At 43.0% G+C, this 19,554-nt stretch overlaps 2 protein-coding genes across 2 annotated transcripts in view; one reads left to right on the top strand and one right to left on the bottom strand.

Annotated features, from left to right (window-relative positions):
* The window catches only part of LOC143032534 (phenoloxidase-activating enzyme 1-like), a 25,801-nt gene extending 8,492 nt beyond the window's left edge, over window positions 1-17,309 (bottom strand). Inside the window, exons 1-6 of the mRNA XM_076197402.1 lie at window positions 17,234-17,309; window positions 10,190-10,349; window positions 7,951-8,230; window positions 4,483-4,604; window positions 3,100-3,260; window positions 1,244-1,500 (exon numbers count right to left, since the gene is read on the bottom strand). Of these exons, the coding sequence (XP_076053517.1) occupies window positions 1,244-1,500; window positions 3,100-3,260; window positions 4,483-4,604; window positions 7,951-8,230; window positions 10,190-10,237 (868 nt within the window). The 5' untranslated portion in view covers window positions 10,238-10,349; window positions 17,234-17,309. The remainder of the gene's footprint in view (window positions 1-1,243; window positions 1,501-3,099; window positions 3,261-4,482; window positions 4,605-7,950; window positions 8,231-10,189; window positions 10,350-17,233) is intronic.
* A 1,383-nt stretch (window positions 17,310-18,692) lies between these two features.
* On the top strand, window positions 18,693-19,298 carry LOC143032608 (protein GVQW3-like). Its single transcript, XM_076197480.1, has one exon. The coding sequence runs from the start codon at window positions 18,693-18,695 to the stop codon at window positions 19,296-19,298; it is 606 nt and encodes a 201-aa protein (XP_076053595.1).
* The last annotated feature ends 256 nt before the right edge of the window (window positions 19,299-19,554 follow it).

Below are 19,554 nucleotides of genomic sequence, written 5' to 3'. Positions count from 1 at the left end.
GATTCGGACAATTCAGTCAGTCTGATCTCTGTATTGTTGTAGCGCGTCGCTAGGCCTTCGCGGTCGGTACCCCCATTTGAGGACCACGCCACGACCGTCCTTAGGCCGACGCACACGTATCTACTAGAATAAACTATACAACGAAACTGCGCATCACTCTCCCTATGTCACCCCATGGCCCAACAACTTACACCCGTATGTTACAGGTACCGCCGATTGATTGGGGGTCGGAGGAAAAATAGCCCAGTGTGATAACCACTTAAGCACTGTTGGTATAGATGCATCAGATGACGTAATGACCTTAGTAAAGTAACCTGTTGAGAATGAGCATCTTTTTCGTGTACTTGAAGAGGAGGTCACCTACTGGCATATATTGCTCGAAAACCAGTCTGTGCAACATTGTCACTACCCTTTGTGGTCTTACAAGACACGTGCGAAGCTGAGGAACATATGGAACTCCTTTGCCTGTGCAGAAAACTTAGGAGAATCCCTAAAACTGTGCCCAGCTACGAAAGGAGTAAAGATGTGTCTCGTTCATTTCTCCACGAGAACAGAAACCTCAGCGAGAAACGACAGGAGAAGGAGACCAAAACAGTGCCTTCTCCAAAACAATACCGAAAACAAAAAATAGTACCCTGTATGCAATGTACGTTCAGGTTTGGTAAAGGGGTTGTCATACTGGCTATTTTACCTCCAACCTTCGATTAATCGGCAGCACCACCCACCTCCAGAACCTTTTCCGCCGTAAAATAACTCTGGCAAATTATTTTGCTTTCTCAACAATTTGCATAGAATGTCATTGGATATGCTAGAGGAAAATCATTTTCCTCCAGCTTATCAGATCCCCTCCTGAATACTGCGGGCTGCAAATCTGCTCTAACAATCGGAGGAAAAATAGCCCAGTGTGATAGCGTCTTAAGGGGTTATCACACTGGGCTTCCACGGGCTTCACCAGCGCCGACTGTTGAAAGTTCGTTTGAGTAAAAACGACTTCGGTTACAATATTTAATTTTTCAAACTTCCAAATATCAAATTATTTTTCCGTCGTCATATATAGCAAAGCTAAATGCTGAATTCAGAGATTGTAAGCCTATGCGAATATTAGACATACTGTTGACAATGTTCTTAAAGAAGTCTAGATATATGTGAGTGAAGTCGTATTTTAGTTATTCAAATTAAGGTTGGAGGTAGGATGTTGGAGGGAAAATAAACCAGTATGATAGCCATTTTAAGGAGTACTTACTGCATCTTAGTGACGGTGTTGATGTCGTGATCGGTCTTTGGGTTGAGACTGAGGTGAAACCTGTTGAGGGACTTGGGAAAGGAGAAGGAGAAGGAGAAGGAGAAGGAGAAGGTAAGGGACCCTGCCGGGAATTGTAGGCCACCACAGAACACTGAACTCTAGCATGATTGCTCCTCCAGTATGTACCACTGGTATAGGCGACGAAGATCCAGTTTGACGATGAATCCAGTTCAATGGACCGGTCACTTTGGCAGAACCTGAGAACGAGTGATTTTTTTTTATCCTCAAAATGTCAGTAATGTAGCTTACTGTACCCGAAATTGAACTCTACTTTGGTAACGTAGCTCACTATTACATACATACATACATATACCAAAGGCTTTTTCCCCCTTACAAGGGAGGTAGCCAAAAACAAAGGCATAAAATCTACTCCCACCCATTCCATCCCCACATACTCCACTCCCATTCACCACTCCTCCATCCCTCTTTTCTTGGCTCTTCCTGGATGACGGGTCATCCGTGCATTTCGCCCACTGCCCTGGATCAGAAACAATGTCACAAGACACAGCACATCTTCAGAAAGGCCGCTTCATTTAATCGGTGACACCCCCCTCTCCGTCCCCTCATGCAGAAAAAGAGAAGACGGGGAGAAATCCCTTCGGGCTGCGCACAATTTTCTTTCTTGAAGTCAAAGTATCAGTAATATATCTTTCTGTACCCAAAAATAAACCCTACTCTGGTCATTTAGCCCACTGTTATCGTTGCGATTTAAAAGGGTCTAACGGTTCGTCGAACGCGGTTCGACAGACACGTGTTTAAAGTGATGTGTGAACGTGTGAACGGGGTATTTGGTTGTCGAACACGTTGGTTAAACCCCAAATACCCCGTTCACACGTTCACACGTGTCTGTCGAACCGCGTTCGACCAACCGTTAGACCGTCTAAACACCCTCTTACATTTTTCCTTAATCAATTCACAGTGACATCACTTCATGTCTTCTCTTAAGGGACCCTCAGATGGTCAGCTTTCATGGACAATAATGATATTGTCAATCCTGTTATTGACAATGACGAACTTTCCCACGCTTTCAATTTCAGTCATGAACTCTGTAGATGTCTATCTAAGGTATTTGGATATCACTCTGACACGTTCGATGTCAAAAAGAGAAAATACTCCTCTGTTGTCAATTAGTATCTATTTTGCATTCAGGGTCGCTTAGAAAAAACTTTATCTCGTTTGGCAAAATTTGGCTTTGCAACCAATGTTTTCATAGCCATATTCTACCGGGAGTCTACTTTTCCCAGTAAACAATTATTTCTACAGTATCAAGTGTTTTACATGTTTATGGACTGCCACCAATTCATATGGCTTAAGGGGTTATCATACTAGGCTATTTTTCCTCCTACATCCAATCTCCAACCTCCATTTGAATAGCTTGAATATCACTTCGCTTACAGGTATCTAGACTCCTCTAAGAACATTTCAACAGTATGTCTAACATTCACTTAGTTCACCATTCAGTTTTGCTATATATGACGGAAAGATAATTTGATATTTGGAGATTTGAAATTTTGAATATTGTAACCGAAGTCGTTTTTACTCAAATGAACTCTGAGCTGTCGGTGCTGGTTAAACCCGTGGAAGCCAGTGTAACAAACCCTTTACCCTAGAGGACGCGACCAGCTGTTTATATATACTTCACAGCTGATATAAACAACGATTTTACAGATTCAGTTGTCTTGTAACAAACCCTTTACCCTAGAGGACGCGACCAGCTGATGTAAACAACGATTTTACAGATTCAGTTGTCTTGTAATTATCAAGAAATGACAGCAAATCATAATCATGTGACTTACCTCATAGGGCGCACCCAGTTATTCGTGTATACCTCCATCATGGGACCATTGTTGCAGTACGGGTTATAGTACATGTAATGATCATAGTAACCATGACGGAACCCAGAGTCCTGGCCGGACATCCGGCAACTAAGGCGGAGACGGGAACCTGTCATCGGGCTCTGGTGAGCAGAAAAGATAATGAATCAGTTAAAGGTGGAAATCTAAAGCAAGTGAGGAGATGGTAAACTGTAATGTTATAACACATTTGTAATTGTACACTTTAAACCCACTATCGGAGAAATAATATCAGAAGTACAGGAGATCCGTATATTTCGACTACTAAATGTAGTCCTCTTCAGCAGAATGGTTACAAAAAGATAGAGTACTACCTCATTTATACCTGTACTCTATCTTTTTGGAACCATTCTGCTGAAGAGGACTACAGTTAGTAGTCGAAATATACGGATCTCCTGTACTTCTGATATTATTTCTCCGAAAGTGGGTTTAAAGTGTACAAGTGAAGAGATGTTATGAGAAGATTCAAGTCTCGATAAATTCTGAAGAAGTAATAAGGTAAGAAGAAAGGGACATGTGAGAATTGATGTTGATATAAATGAGAGTCTTGGGAGTTTGTGGGAGTTGTTTGTGTGACCAGATGGAGTGATTAAGGGAAAATGGAAGGATTATGAGGAGGAGTAATGGAAAAGAGCAAAAGAATGAAGAGGTAGATAAGGCCACGTGAGGAAACAGGAGACAGACGAAGTCGAGTTTTAGGAAGAGACAAAGAACACAAGAAATACAAAATGCCTCACATACTGTAAGTGAGTTTGGAGTAAAGACGGGCATTATCACTACTGCTTGGACACTGTTACATTTTCTTTGCGTTTTTACTCAGTTGATGGGGTCAACTCGGGTCAGAGGGGAAAACGGGTGGGGATTCAAACCCCAAAACAGAATGAAATCGTCTACTATTGGGCAGGACAAGGCCTAGATATGCGCGCCATCTTTAAGAAAGTATCCTCATCTCCCCATCGTAGATGAGAATTTAAACTCTCAGACGGCCGTTGTAAAATGGAATATGGAGCCCACTGAAATTGGACCCAGAGTCTATTCTCGGTAGCGGAAAATGGACCCCCACTAAAATAAGCAACTCCTTGTCATTAGGTTAGGTTAAGCAAGATATTTTAATAAACAATACTTATTGATAAATGTTGATGTGTTATCTGTTTATAAGTAGAAAAATTAAATTTTCTTGTATTTTGAGTCGGGGGGGTCCATTCCCCGCTGCGGAAAATGAACTCCAGGGTCCATTTTTAATGGGGGTCCATTTTCTATGGGAGGTCCTTTTTCTATCACACCGTCGTTCCCTGCCACAGGTCACTTGAAGTTGAGCTCACTTACCATCATGGCCCAGTAGCACAAGTTTCTTCCCTCGGGAGTGATGTAGTAATACCGATCCTGAAGTACCATAACTTGGGACATGCACGGTATCATGGTTGATCGATATGTACTCTCGATGACAGCTGTGGGGGACAAAGAAAACGGCATTGTATTTCACCGGCGCTTCTAGCCTTTGGAGGCGATAGTGATCATAGATCGAATCTCGTAATGAAGTGCCATAATAAGAGGGTAGGTGTGGATGAGTCAATTCCTACGGCACACATGCAAGATTCCCGTTAATTGTTGTGAATTTGAAAAGCTGGAAGACGCTTCAACAATGTGTCTGAAATTAGTATAGGTTTAACTTCTGTTAGTTCATCTATCAGCTTCTCAATATATGACGCAAAGGTGATTTGACCTGTGGGGATTCGAAGAATAAAATATTGTAACCTAAGTTGTTTCTACTCAAACAAAGCTCACTTGGGTCGTGATAGTGTGAGACCGGGGCTTTAGTGAAATCATCTCACTGCACCATCCCACTCACATGCAGTAGGAAGCGAGAAATCCCTTGAAGGTGCCGCTAGGTTTTTTTAGGCCAACGTTGGGTCGCTTCCCCGTGAGACAAATAAGATAACGTCATATTATTTCACAGCCAGTGTCACGGTGTTATGTTTAAAGGTGAGTATGGTGGATATATGTTGTAGTGTGACGTGCGTGGGGCAAAAAAAAAATAATGGTATTAAGACGATACCCTCCCGTTTAATACCCCAAGTGCTTGCTAAACCCTTTTCGAGAAATGAAAGATCCCATTGGTGGGAAATTTTGTGTAGATGGAAGAGGGAGTACGGGTAAGGCACGTACGCGCAATCATGTAATGTACAGGTGTCTATTACTATCATAGGAATGTGTGTATGACTGGTGAAGTGAATACAAGTTTATCAACAGATAGTAAACAAGGAGGAAGTGCAGAAATCTCTCTCTCTCTCTCTCTCTCTCTCTCTCTCTCTCTCTCTCTCTCTCTCTCTCTGTGTGTGTGTGTGTGTGTGTGTGTGTGTGTGTGTGTGTGTGTGTGTGTGTGTGTGTGTGTGTGTGTGTGTGAGTGTGTGTGTGTGTGTGTGTGTGTGTGTGTGTGTGTGTGTGTGTGTGTGTGTGTCTGTGTGTGTGTGTGTGTGTGTGTGTGTGTGTGTGTGTGTGTGTGTGTGTGTGTGTGTGTGTGTGTGTGTGTGTGTATTTACCTAGTTGTATTTTACGGGAAGGGGAGCTACGCTCGCCCCGTGCGTGTGTGTATGTGTGTGTGTGTGTGTGTGTGTGTGTGTGTGTGTGTGTGTGTGTGTGTGTGTGTGTGTGTGTGTGTGTGTGTGTGTGTGTGTGTGTGTATGTGTGTGTTTGTGTTTGTGTGATTCACCATGGTTTCAGATCACACGTTGGACTACGCGATCGACAGATATTACCATCCCGGATGAGAGCTCAGAGTTCATATATGGCCCAATCTATGGGTAATGTTGTGATTTTACACACACACACGCGCGCGCGCGCGCACACACAATCCTTGACCACCAGAGTTGGAGTGCCGGCTCGCAGTGCAGCGAAGTTGATTTTCTGATTTGCAGCTCTGGCCAGGATTCGAACTCGGATCGCAGAATTAGTGATCGAGAGCAATAATATTGCACCGTTGAGCCGTATGTGTGTGTTTGTGTGTGTGTGTGTGTGTGTGTGTGTGTGTGTGTGTGTGTGTGTGTGTGTGTGTGTGTGTGTGTGTGTGTGTGTGTGTGTGTGTGTGTGTGTGTGTGTGTGTGTGTGTGCACGTTCATATGCAGTGATACAAACCCTTTGAATATATTTCGGGGAATACAGTCAAGCCAGCACATAATTAGACGCAAGTAGTTCTGTGATTTACGACCGAAGAGATCATGGGCCATGGCCAGATAAGTGGACACGTGTGTGGATTGTGGGAAATGCGGGTACACGAGTGGACAAAGAAGATGGATAGATTATAAAAAAAAAATCTAAGTCTGCATAAATATATGGAAATATCACTGGGCATGGATAAGCGTGACTATGTGGACAAGTAAATGTGTTAAGGGTTGGGTAGTGTAGACATAAATGGATGTGGGTTTATGTCCAAATAAGATGACCCCGTGGCGAAATATAGGGACTACCGTCTCCCACGGGGATAGACTGGTCATGAAGTGAACCATTAAGGAAAAATATATAAACTTATAGTCAGGGTGAGTACGTGTGGTTTTTGTTTGTTCACACTAACTGCTTGAACCGCGCGAAAACTACGACGGTACCACATAGTCAAAGAAAAACTGCGCGGTTATGTGTGAACACGTCCACTGACTTCATTGTAAATGAACCGCCGCGGTTGAAACCAATAGTATGAACAGGGCCTAAGTTAGATTTAACTTAAGAGGTACAACGCGACGGTGAACTTTACAGCTGTTGTTCTGGTTGTTGGGTGATGAATAAAATCACCTGGCGGCAGTGAGAAAAATATATGAAAACATAGGTTGATTAAAAAATGACAAATGTTTTATTATAGAAGAAGGTGAGGAGCTTACGCCAGAAGGCGCTGAGTAGTTGCGGCTGAAACTTTCCCCTTTGCCTTATGCTCTTGGACTGATGGAACAGATAACAGTCACTGCTGGGAATCGGAGAGGAGTGCGGGATTCGAACCCATAACTCAGTGAATGTGAGACCAGCACGCTTCCGATTACGCCACACAAATGGTTTTGGACTCAAGAATCTTGACTATTCCCCCCACCCCCGTAGAATTCATCCAAAACTAGCAGCCCCTCATCCTCCCATCCCCCCCCCCTAAACCCAACACTACCACAACTCTGAAGTCCAAAATAAGATATAATCACTAGGAAGAATCTAAAAAGAAAAACTCAAAAATCACAATTTCTTAAATCAAAGACTCTGTTTCTTTAAGAGCTTGCTGTGCTGATGGCGTCATCGGAAGCGTGCTGGTCTCATTTGCTTAGTCGTGGGTTCGAGTCCCGCACTCCTCTCCGATTGCCAGCTTGTAACCTTCCCCCAACAGTCCCTTCAGCGCCTAATAGGGCAAGGGTGACGGTTTGGGTCGCAGCTACTCATCGCCTCCTGGCGTAGGCTCCTCACCACCACCTTCCTCTGGTTCTTAACCTTTCGATGACTCAAGAGTCCTAATGGACTTCCCAGTATGGTCCCATGCCCCCTTTCACGTGACTGTCGAAATAATCATCACCGTTCCTATTAGTTACCAGTTCGACTTCCAGATATATCAATAGTTTGAATTTACTGTACTATAGATGTGTATAGCTAGGAATAGAACATGAAATAAAATAATCAGCATTGATGAATTTATCATAGCGATAATAATCTAATATTTTATCCAAGTATAAATTGATACATTAAATTAAATAGATACCGGTACCCAGAGATCGAGTCCCATACCCCCAGATTTTTGTTCTTATACCTCCAAGAGGTATGAATTCGCCTTACCCATGCGGCTCTTCATTTCCTTGGGCATGTCCTCCAAGGTCACAGTCGAAGAATTCTCGTTTCCTTCCTCGTTGGTCACCCCCACCTCCGCACCTACGACCTCCTTTTCCTTCTTCTCCACGACCCTAAAATACTTCGAAGCGTCGAGTAATCGTGATGGTTGGGCCTCGTCCATGGTGGCTTCCGTTGTCGTTGATGTCGAGGTCTTTGTACTCAGTTCCTTGGGCCGGTTCGGGTCATCAGGAAAGAAGACCTTCCCCCCAGGGGAGGCACAAACATGCTGGAAGAAATCTTCAGTTCGCTGAGATTGTAACAAAAGAATATTCAGACCAAATGCTCAGGACCCCATCCACGGTATGATCCGGACAAATCTGGTCGGATCCGAGCAGATCGGATCGTCTATGTACTGATTTTGGTTTGTGCGACAGACATATATGGTCCAATCTGGTCGGATCAGACCAAGATCTGTCCGGCTCCATGGCCCTAAGACCAGATGGTACCGTGGATGGAGTGTGTTACATATACTTCCCTTCGTTCACACTTTAACTACAATGACATACTTTTTTTTAGGCCAAGCGATTCTGTTTGCTCGTTAGCACCTCTCAACCTTTTTGTCAAAATGACACATTCTATACAATCTATTTTATCTAACGTCAGACGATTCCATTCAGCTATGAAACCGACCCTTTAGCAAAGGTGTAAGATATGTTTCAATGATACTCATCGATGGGGCACTCTGCACATTTTATTCTGGCAAACGTTGGATGATCTTATTCATCATAGGCCTAAAACATCACCGTGACAGATGGGTTGAAACAGATGATTTATCTACTGAAAGACAGAGAACCAGAGTTACAGTGATTTCTGAGTTTATGTGTGTTGGATTGAAAGAGAGAGAGAGAGAGAGAGAGAGAGAGAGAGAGAGAGAGAGAGAGAGAGAGAGAGAGAGAGAGAGAGAGAGAGAGAGAGAGAGCAGGGGAAGTGACCTACATCTACTAAACTGTCTATTTCTATCTTCGTGCAAATGCTGCGTAAATTTACGGGAAAAAAAGTTGAGAGCTGGAAGGTCCCCATCCCCCTTCCCCCTTAGGAAACCAAAAATAGAAACAAGCGGAGTCTCGACCAAATAATATACTGAGAGAAAATGGTGGATAAAAATAGGAAACTATTTATTAGATTCAGTGGAATCAACACAGATAGAGATGCGGAGAATCATGGAGAACTTGAGGATATTGAAGAACGAGGAGGTAAAGGTTGTTCACACTAGCGGTTCAAACCGCTGCGGTTTGACCCTCCGTGGTTTGAACCGCGGCGATTCAATTACAGGTTAAGTCAATGGAGGCGTTCACACACAAGAGCGCAGTTTTTCCATAGCTATGCGGCACCGCCGCGGTTTCCGCGTGCTTCAAACCATTAGTGTGAACAGGGCCTAGAGGGACCTAGAGGAAATTGAGCACATCGAGGACGAGGAAGGGGGGATGGCGGTGATTGATCGAGGAACAAAGGGGGACTAAAAGATAAGAAAGATTTCTCTCTTTCTCTCTCTCTCTCTCTCTCTCTCTCTCTCTCTCTCTCTCTCTCTCTCTCTCTCTCTCTCTCTCTCTCTCTCTCTCTCTCTCTCTCTCCTTCTCTATCTCTGTATATCTATCTCTATCTCTATCTCTCTCTCCTGGCAGTAACAGGGGGAGACCAGGAATGAAGGGTACACCTCAACCCTACCCTAGACAGCGCTGGTCGAGACCGTGCCTCTGAGGGTCTTTGGCCCAAGAGGTGAGCAGAGCAAAGGACAGAAGAACGTAACTTGAGGAACTTGTACAAAGAGGCGGTGAGATATACCCGAAGTCGTCCTTTGCCCTTTGTGCTAGGATTGCAAAGGTTGGTAGTAGTGATGGGACAATACCAAAAGTTTGAACAATTCCGATATTGCTCTAAACTGACGATTCCGATGAGTGATTAATAATGTTTATAATGTCAATCATCTAAAAGTTTTTTGTTTCCCAAACCAATTGCAGGGCCTGAAAATAACGATGAATTATAATCACTGTAGGTATCGGTATCGGACTCGTATCGAAATCGGATATTTGGAGCAGTATCGGGACTTGTATCGAAGTCATTAAAAAATTTGGTATCGTCCCATCACTAATTGGTAGCCATCCCCAATGGGCGTTGGCATTCCCGAGTCCACGTCGTGTGAAGTGAGATCGAAGCTAACGCTACACAGCGGCACAGAGTCACTGACCTGTAAGAAGAGGAAAGTCAAGGCGAGAGTCCATCGTGGCAGGTCCATAGTAATCCAGTCTCGCAGGTCACGGGGTATGCAACACAAAGAGCAGGTCACTGGGAAGAATGACCCGTAAGCTTAGGCAGGCGAAGTCACTGGAGAGGTCGATGGTCAGCTCCTGTATAGAGAAGTTAGCAGATAGCAAGTTCGAGACACAGGGTGGTCTGTCTATCTTGATTAGATAGAAAAACTTTCAGGTCAGGGTAGATTAGGTCACGGCATAGACCTGAAATGTATAACTGTTGTCATAGTGTATCTATATGTAAGATAAAAGTCAATCAATCAATCATCAGTAACAAAATAGAGTAACAGCAGTTTCGGAAACAGCAGTTGATTATTAAGTTATAAATACAGTTTCTACTAGAAATACTTATCATCCAGACACCAGTTGCCAGCTACTGTTATTCAGCCGAATATTTGACATATTTTGTCTTATCTTATTTATACAAGTCGAGCCTAAATTTTTAGATTGCCTAGTTCATGACATAGGCAGTTGGATTTATTTATCCTTGAAATAGGCAGTACAGTATACTGCCTATTTCTTTGAAATAAGTAGTCATTTGCTTATTGCATAATTCACGATTAAATTGTTTTGTGAGTTAGCAAAAGAGCATTTTTTTTTTATAAAATTGGCAAAAGAAGAGATAACAACAAAATGCATCAAATCAGATTAATTTTCTGTTTTTCTGTATTAAGTCAACTAATTAGGGAAGCTTTCTCCTCCTCCAACCACACCTCTTCCTTCTGCTCCTCTCCTCTTCCCTTGTCTTCCTCCTCATTATTATTCGTTTTTCTCTTACCCCCATCTATACCTCTTCCCCCGTTACCCCCGGCTCCTTCTCCTCCTCCCCTCCTCCTTCCCCTCCTCCTTCCCCTTTTCCTCCCCTCCTTCTCCCCTCCTCCTCCTCCTCCTCCTCCCCCTCCTCCTCCTCCTCCTCCTCCTCCTCCTCCTCCTCCTCCTCATCTTCCCCCTTCTCTTCACCTTCTCTTCCTCCTCCTCCTCCTCCTCCTCCACCCCATCTTTCCCCTTCTCTTCCCCCTCCTCTTCCTCCTCCTATTCCTCCTCCTCCTCTTCCCCTCCTCCTACTCCTCCTATTTTCCCCCCTCGTCTTCCTCCTCGTCTTCCTCCCCTCCTTCATACTCATTATTCTGCGTTTCCTGATCCCCTGTGTACCCCCCCCTTCAGTTTGTTGTCTGTTTTTCCTCTCCTCTCTCTATTCCTCCCCCTGCTTCTCCTCCTCCTACTACTCCTCCTCCCCTTCCTCCTCCTCCTACTTCTGTTACTCCTCCTCCTACTTCTCCTACTCCTCCCTCTCCTCCTCTTCCTCCTCCCATTCATGCTCATCCTCATCCTCTTACCCGGGAACACCGGAAATAGGTCCCTCATGTAACTACTATGCGATACATGTGTCCATTCTTTCCTACGGCAAAGGGACCACCAAACAATACGTCGCGAAACGCATGTCCGACTTGTTCACACTTCCTGCTTTGTTCTTCACTTCCTGTGGCTGTTCCTAGCAACCTCATCCCCCCACCCCCCCACTCCAACCCCCCACATTACGAAGGACACAAGTGTCGATTCAAAAATCCCAGTGCTCTGACGTGGAGCCTGTCCCGTGAAGTCCCCGTCATGTAGAGAAATGATTCAACGATATATTTTTGTTCTAGAATATTGTGTAGAATACTTTGTCTAGAATATTTTTCCTAGTTTGTCTTCAGCCCCCGTCACACATTCAAGATTCAAGTGAGTTTGAGTAGAAACAACTTAGGTTATAATATTTTATTTTTCGAATTTCCAAATGGTGACCAATTATAGGCCTATTGACAAACCGTAATGTTTTAGGTTTCTGCTTGAGTAGGAATGAGTATTTACGAATAATAACCAGTCCAGTGATTCTATCCTTTGGGGTAACATCATACTAAAGGAATGAATTAGGGTCATAGAGATGATGCAGGAGAAGTTTAAGAAAGGTCACAAAGGTACCAAAGCAAAGGGAGAGCAGAGATTCAAAATATTTTTTTTTTTTTTTTTTTTTTTTTTTACACAGGTCTCTAAGCATAAAATAACGATGAGTGACTTGGCCCATTGGGATGTGAATGAAAAACCCAAAATATCGACTGCATGAAACTTATATTTTCGATAGCCCACAAAAGGTTTCTTAGAAATTAGGTTGAAAGAAGATTAGGTGATAAGAATATTTACATTAATTTTGTCGAAGTTGTTCTCAATATATAATCAGTATCTATGACCAAGCCTAACCTAACATAACATAACATAACCTAATCTAACGTACTCTAAACTAGCCTAACTTAACCTAGTCTAAACTAACCAACCTAACTCAAATTAACCTAACCTAATCTAAATTGGTCTAACTTAATCTAATCTGGATGAAGTGCTTGAAAAGTTTGGTGTTGCAGAAATAGACATCAAAGAATATAGAAGTTTGGCAGATGACAAATGTTGTAAGAAAAACGTCTGCAAAGGTGGACCAGAGATTGCAGAGATGGTTTGGGACCGTGGGAAAAAATGGATGTGGAACGAATAGTGAAAAGAGTGTGTAAGGTAGAAGAGGAGTATGTCTAAGAGTATATCCTAGAGATATGTCCAAGAGTCTGTCCTAGATATCCTAGAATGAGATGAACGACTGAGATGGAAATAGCTTTGGATGTGCGTGGGATGTTAGTTGAGCAGGGTAGGATATAAGAAAAGGGAACCTAAGGAGAGAAATTGTGAATAAATTGATGGGTAATGCAGCCCTAAAGGATATTCCTCGCATCCGCCCTTATGTGGAAGAGTGTATGCGAGGAGGATGCTGTATGATGAAGACGTGACGGTAAACCAGACACAGTTATCAAACACCAAGGTTGATGAATTGTCCCTTGATGCAGTGTATTAACAGGTGATCCTTCACCCTCAAGGTGCTAAAGGGGCTATCACACTGGGCTATTTTTCCTCCAATTACCGATCAATCGGCGGAGCCACCCGTAAAATCATTATAGCAAACTATTTTCTTTTCTCAACAAAAATAAATAGAATGTCATTTGATATGCAGGAAGGAAATGATCAGATTCCTTCCCGAAAGCTTCGGGCTACAAATCTGCCCCAACAGTAGGAGAAAAAATAGCTCAGTGTGATAACTAGGTGGGAGGAGTATTGTGTAAGAGGTTTTTGGTGAGGGAAAGTATGTTTTGAATTCAGCCCATTCCTTGTTAAGGGAGGGAGAAGGCAGGAGACAGGGATGAGTTGAGAGGGGCTGTGAATAGTTGATACTGTTATGCAAGGAAGGGAGGGTCGGGTGATGCGGGATAGGTGTGTTTGTGAGTGAATGATATTTTGACGCAGCCCCATGGGATTTCTCCCCGTCTTCTTTTGTTTTGCATGAGGGACGGAGACAGGGGGGTCGCCGATTAAATGAAGCGGGCTTGCTGTGGATGTACTGTGTCTTGCTACATTGCTCCTGACCCAAGGCAGTGGGCGGGATGCAGGGATTACCCGTCATCCATGAGGTGCTAAGATGAGAGGGAGGAGTGGCGGTGGAGGGGAGTGGAATGGGTGGAACTGGGTACGTTACTACGTGCCTTTGACTTGGCTATCACCCTTGGGAGAAAAAGCTCGTGGTATGTAAACAGATAGCATATGTGTAGACTTAAACTTGGTATCGAGAATCAGTTTTCATTACACATAAAAAGCATAAGGTTCTTTAACCCCACTGAAGAATCTGAGGATGACTTTCCCACCTAAATGAAAAAAAAAAAAACGCGTTTGATTTTAAATCCGCCCTAAACCGATGCGTCTACCTTCGTTCTTCCTTTCAGTGACAGAAAATGAATATTATTATAGGGCTGACTATTCTAGTTTTCATATTAGCTGTACACCGCATTTTTACCAAAATTGAATAACTTCTTGCAGGTGTTAGCGTCTTAGAAGGATCAGATAATTAATTATCGAACGGGGTCATAGGGATAATGTTGATTTTTTTTTTTTTCGTTTAGGGCATGCTGCTGTTTACATATTTTAAAGAAGAACATTTTGAAGATAAGCCATGCTCAACTTAAGACATGAATATTCGCATTCTCAAATTAAATCTTCATTAATTTTTAATCTTGAATAACAAACAAAAGTACGACTAATGAGAAACGGATCTTTAATGGTTTACTTTATGAGTTGATTTATTCAAAGGCGTAAACTTTAGGATTTCTTTTAATTCTGCACATACTATTTAGTCAATACCAAGGTGTTAAGACAGTACTGTATATGACTTGGGTATACTTTAAAAAGGTTCATGGATAGGTTCTCACCGGAAACTTTACATGTATGGCAGGCTTAGGCTCAGGCTGCACATCTCATCAAATTAGAGGCAGCAGTATACTTCAAATTAAACGAGCCAGCCGTATGTACCAGCCAACTTTGTTCCTGGAAAGCATCCAGGAAAAATGTCAATCCAGCTCCAATCAGCGCTCTTCACACATTTTTGCTTTTGATGTCTTAGGAGCAAGTCTTCCAGTTTTCTCTTCGGATTGCGTTTATCCAAGCTTCCCCTCTACGCTTTTCGATCAGAGTCTTCCCTTTTGGCATGTAAAAAGGCAAGGAAGATTTTTTTACAACCTTGTGATATGTACAGCCTGTGTTTGCACAACAACTGTGTGGCATTTTTTCTTATCAAAAGTGTAAAACACATCGCAAAAGTTCTGTGAAGTTAGTATAATCGCTATTACAACAAACAGATCCTGGCAAATGTTATGCCTCAAACTATGCGCGCGCAGATTTCTATATGTAAGCATTGCGAGGGGTCTATAGGACAACTGATAATGCAGATCGGGTGTAATTTCAGTTTCATTAAAAAGTAACTGTTTATACATTTCTTAGGTATCTACACTTGTAATATGTTTTCACTTTCAATTTTATATAATTGATAAATTTTCGTTTCCCTCTAATTGAAATTTTGGCTGAGACCAGGAATAAAAGTATTGTAAACACAAACGTAAATAATAGACATGTGCCTTGAACCAGTCTTCCATGTGTATAAGCGTTAGGTCATATTTGGAATTCCTTCGAAGGATTAGCAAGCCCTATGGCGTTTTGGGTTTGCTCAACCAGAGTATATGGCGTTGTCGATGCTTATACAAGGAGATTAACATCCAAACCTTCAAGTTGTTTGTGCCCGCTGTCTCCTTCCTCCTCCTCCTCCTCCTCTTCCTCCTCCTCCTCCTCCTCCTCCTCCTCCTCTCTCCCACTCCTCCCTCCTCTCTTGTTCTACATGGACAGTGGAAGTTATCTTTAAGAGGCCTCGAGAGTCCTCGACGACCAAGTGTCTTTAGAGAGTTATTGGGTATCGCTGAGACGACTTTGTATCAAGCCAGCGACTGTTCCGTGAGGCTCAGTCAAGGCCTGTTGCATGTAGTATATAATCCATGACCGTTAACTCTGTCTCCATGAGCATGTGGCACTCTTTCCTGATGTTGATCCCGTCCATATGGGGGAAAAAATATAACATTCAGAGGGAGACTGAACTACAGATTCCAAATTCTATTTGACGGTTTCTCCATCAGATATTTATGTTATCAGGAAGTTTTCCGGGACCAACATCATGACACTATTTCCACCGAGCAGGTTAGAGCGTCGCTGCTTGCGGCGGAGGTCTGGGTGACGGCAGTTTGAACCTGCCGCCAGCGAGTTGGACCAAAGGTAGGGGTCATTAGATTCCACGCTACAAAGTCCTCTGTAAGGGGCACCGCCCTAGCCTCCTGATAAGGGGAATTCGCGACTTTAAACCGAATCACAAGGCAAAGTGAGCTTATCAAGTGCAGGACTACCCTAACATACCGACAAGAGCAGAATTATGTCTCACAACTTTTTGTGCCAAGATGGTGAAACAAATATTTAGTAATAGAATCATGGACCACAGGGCCGACGATGGGTCTCTGCATGTGGTCGTCCTGAGAGATGGACGTCGTATAGAATCAGCTCCCCGATATCCATCTTCGAAAGCTTTTAACAACCTCAATCCCATCTTGAGTTGTAGGGGCTGGTATTTGGTGTTTGGACAGTGTTCATGATTTCTATATAAATTCTGTCTGGTTTTTTTCACATAAAGAGAACAGTTTTAATCAAAGAAGACCATACCATCAACAGACAGGGGTGGACACGTTACAAAATCACCCTTTATATGTCACAATAAAGGAACAATAAAGAAGTACAAGGTCACTAGGATTACGTGATCTGCAACCAGTAACACAATTGTTGTACAACTGATTGCGTGCATCGTACATTGTCGAAACGTTACGTCAGCAAATTTCATTCGAGAATGCTTCCGGTATTGTGGAATTCTTTTATTTGATCTGGTTGGTGTAAACATAATTCAAACCACGAAAACTAGAATTTTAGTATGAAAATATTTTTCTTAATCAGGTTGGTATCAATATGAAAATTTGGCTAATATATATATATATATATATAGGCTGCATAATTCAAGTCACGAAAACTAGAATTACTACCTAGTATGAAAGTATTTTTCTTTATCGGGTTTGTGTAAACATTATTAAAACTACGAAAACTCGGCTAATATAGACATAATTCAAGCCATAAAAACTAGAATTAGTATCTAATATTGACGTTTTTTTCTTCATTGGGTTGGTATAAACATAACCAATTATGAGATTAGGTGGTAGGAGTAAAACGAAGATGGTCTTAGGAAGTTATTTACTCTAACGTTGAGACCAACTTGGTCTTCTTCGTCTTACCTCCACCACCCAACCTCTCATTTGTCCTTTCTTCTCTAAATAATTAACTATGACTGATGGACGCTTTTTTTGTATATCGAACCTTCTCTGATACCATCACATACCATAAAACCGTACTTAGAGCTCTTTCGATACCATTGCATACCAGAAAACAATTGGCGACCTCACTTCTCCAAAGGAACATTTTCCGCCACTCCTTTCTATTCAGCACCACAGACCTATCGTATCCTGCGGTCAAAATTTTAACTTAACAACTCTTACCTTTGGTGGTGTCGCTTGGAGTGGTTAACTACTTCCACCTTCCACGGACGCGTGGAAACAATTGAAAGGGGTGGCCAGTTATCCACTGTCCACCCACACTGCCGCAGTGACAATTCACAAGGTCATGGTTGTGAATATCCGGTGAGCCACGAATTTTGGGACGTTGTGTCCACATTTTAGCTTTGTCTATGTGCGCCTTCCTCTACCACCCCCCACCCACCTCGTCACTATTTATGGGATCAGTGACGGAGATCTCTACTAGGAAAGTATATATTCATTAGTCCAGATATTGAACATACACAAAAATAAATTAAGATTGAGGAGGTGTATGTCATACTCCTTCTATACAACCCCAACACAAACCATCCCCGTTTCCATTATTGACCTTAGATACACAATATCACGTTTCTGATCAACTCTTGAAATAGGAAATTAGATAAATAGTGAGACTATAGGAGAGAGAGAGAGGGGGGGAGGGAGAAACAGTGTGTGTGTGTGTGTGTGTGTGTGTGTGTGTGTGTGTGTGTGTGTGTGTGTGTGTGTGTGTGTGTGTGTGTGTGTGTGTGTGTGTGTGAGAGAGAGAGAGAGAGAGAGAGAGAGAGAGAGAGAGAGAGAGAGAGAGAGAGAGAGAGAGAGAGAAAGAGAGAGAGAGAGAGGAGAGGGGAGAAAAAAGAGTTAGTAATACAAGGTCTTGCGTAACCTGCCGCATGAATCTGCCACTTGCACACGTAACCTACTATTCCTCCAACACCACAGGTTGCAAATGTATCAAAAGAGAAAGGCCGAGAGGACACACACACACACACACACACACACGCACGCACGCACGCACGCACGCACACAAGGTCACCCATTACTAAAAAGAATATAAGGAAAATTTAAAGAATCCAAAGAGCCAAAAGGAAGATGGCCCCAACACTTTTAAAACTGCTATACGAGAAGAGATTGTCAAAACTAGAACTACCGACACTGGAACAAAGAAGAGAAAGAGGCGACTTGTTGACCATCTATAGAATCATGAGAGGCATGGAAGTCCTTGATAGAGAAGACTTACTAAATTGGGATAAGAGAAATGCAAGGGGACACGAAAGGAAGCTCAAAAAGGACTGTTATAGAAGAGACCTGAAAAGGAACAGCTTTCCACACAGAGTGGGGGATATATAGAACAAACTGGACGAAACAATAGTGTGTGCAAAAACCCTACACGAATTTAAGAGCAAATTAAACACAGCGAGATACAAAGACGGCACTACACGAGCGTAGCTCCCCTTCCCGTAAGATACAACTAGGTACGAGGGGCGTTCAATAAGTAATGCCCCTTACCCCCTTCCAGTTGTCCAATCTAGCTGAAATCTTGCATGTGCAGTGATTTATATCTCTATGGGTTATGTGGTAAATAAGAGCTTAGAACTAATTGTGTTTTTTTATTTACAGGTGTTTGAACTGAGTCAGGTGTGAAATGGAGCCTGTTGAATGCCGAGCTGTGATCCGGTTTTTATATTTGAAAGGACGCACACCACAGGAGACTTTTGATGAAATGAAAGAAACTTATGGTGATGATGCCCCATCCTATGACCTTGTAAAACGCTGGCATCGCGAATTCAAACATGGCCGGAACTCTGTGGAAACAGCTCCCAGACCTGGTCGCCCCCCTTCTGCCATTGATGAGGCACCTATCCGTCAAGTTGAGGCTGCCATTTTAGAAGATCGACGCATTACTACTCGCCAAATAGACCAAGAGGTCAAGATTAGTACAGGTTCTGTAGAAACAGTCATTCATGATAATTTGTATATGCATAAGGTGTCTGCCAGATGGATCCCCAGGTTGCTCACACCTTTCCAGAAGCAAGAACGCGTGGTGTGCTCGAGGATGAATTTGGAGATGTGCCAAGAAGATGAGTCAAAGTTTTTCAAAAAACTGATTACACAGGATGAAACCTGGGTCCATCAGTATGATCCAGAGACCAAAGCCCAGTCAATGCAGTGGAAGCACTTAGATTCACTACCTCCAAAGAAGGCAAGGGTGCAGCCCTCCGCTGGCAAGGTCATGCTCACAGTCTTCTGAGACCAGGATGGAGTAGTGATGACAGATTTCCTGGCAAAGTGCACTACAATTACAGGAGCCTATTATCCTTCACTTTTGAGGAAATTAAAAGAAACTATCAAAATCAAAAGGCGGGGTAAGATCAGCAAAGGTGTCCTCCTCCTGCAGGACAACGCTCCGGTCCACAACTCGTATGTCGCCAGATCAGAAGCATGGGCGTGTGGCTATGAAATTCTCCCCCAATTCTCTCCTGACCTTGCACCCTCTGACTTTCACC

This window comes from Oratosquilla oratoria, chromosome 14, assembly GCF_046742065.1.
Source record: "Oratosquilla oratoria isolate Oo_2021 chromosome 14, ASM4674206v1, whole genome shotgun sequence".
In the NCBI taxonomy this organism is placed as follows: domain Eukaryota; kingdom Metazoa; phylum Arthropoda; class Malacostraca; order Stomatopoda; family Squillidae; genus Oratosquilla; species Oratosquilla oratoria.
The sequence above is the reverse complement of the archived record's forward strand: the minus strand, read 5'-3'. Positions and strand labels throughout refer to the sequence as shown.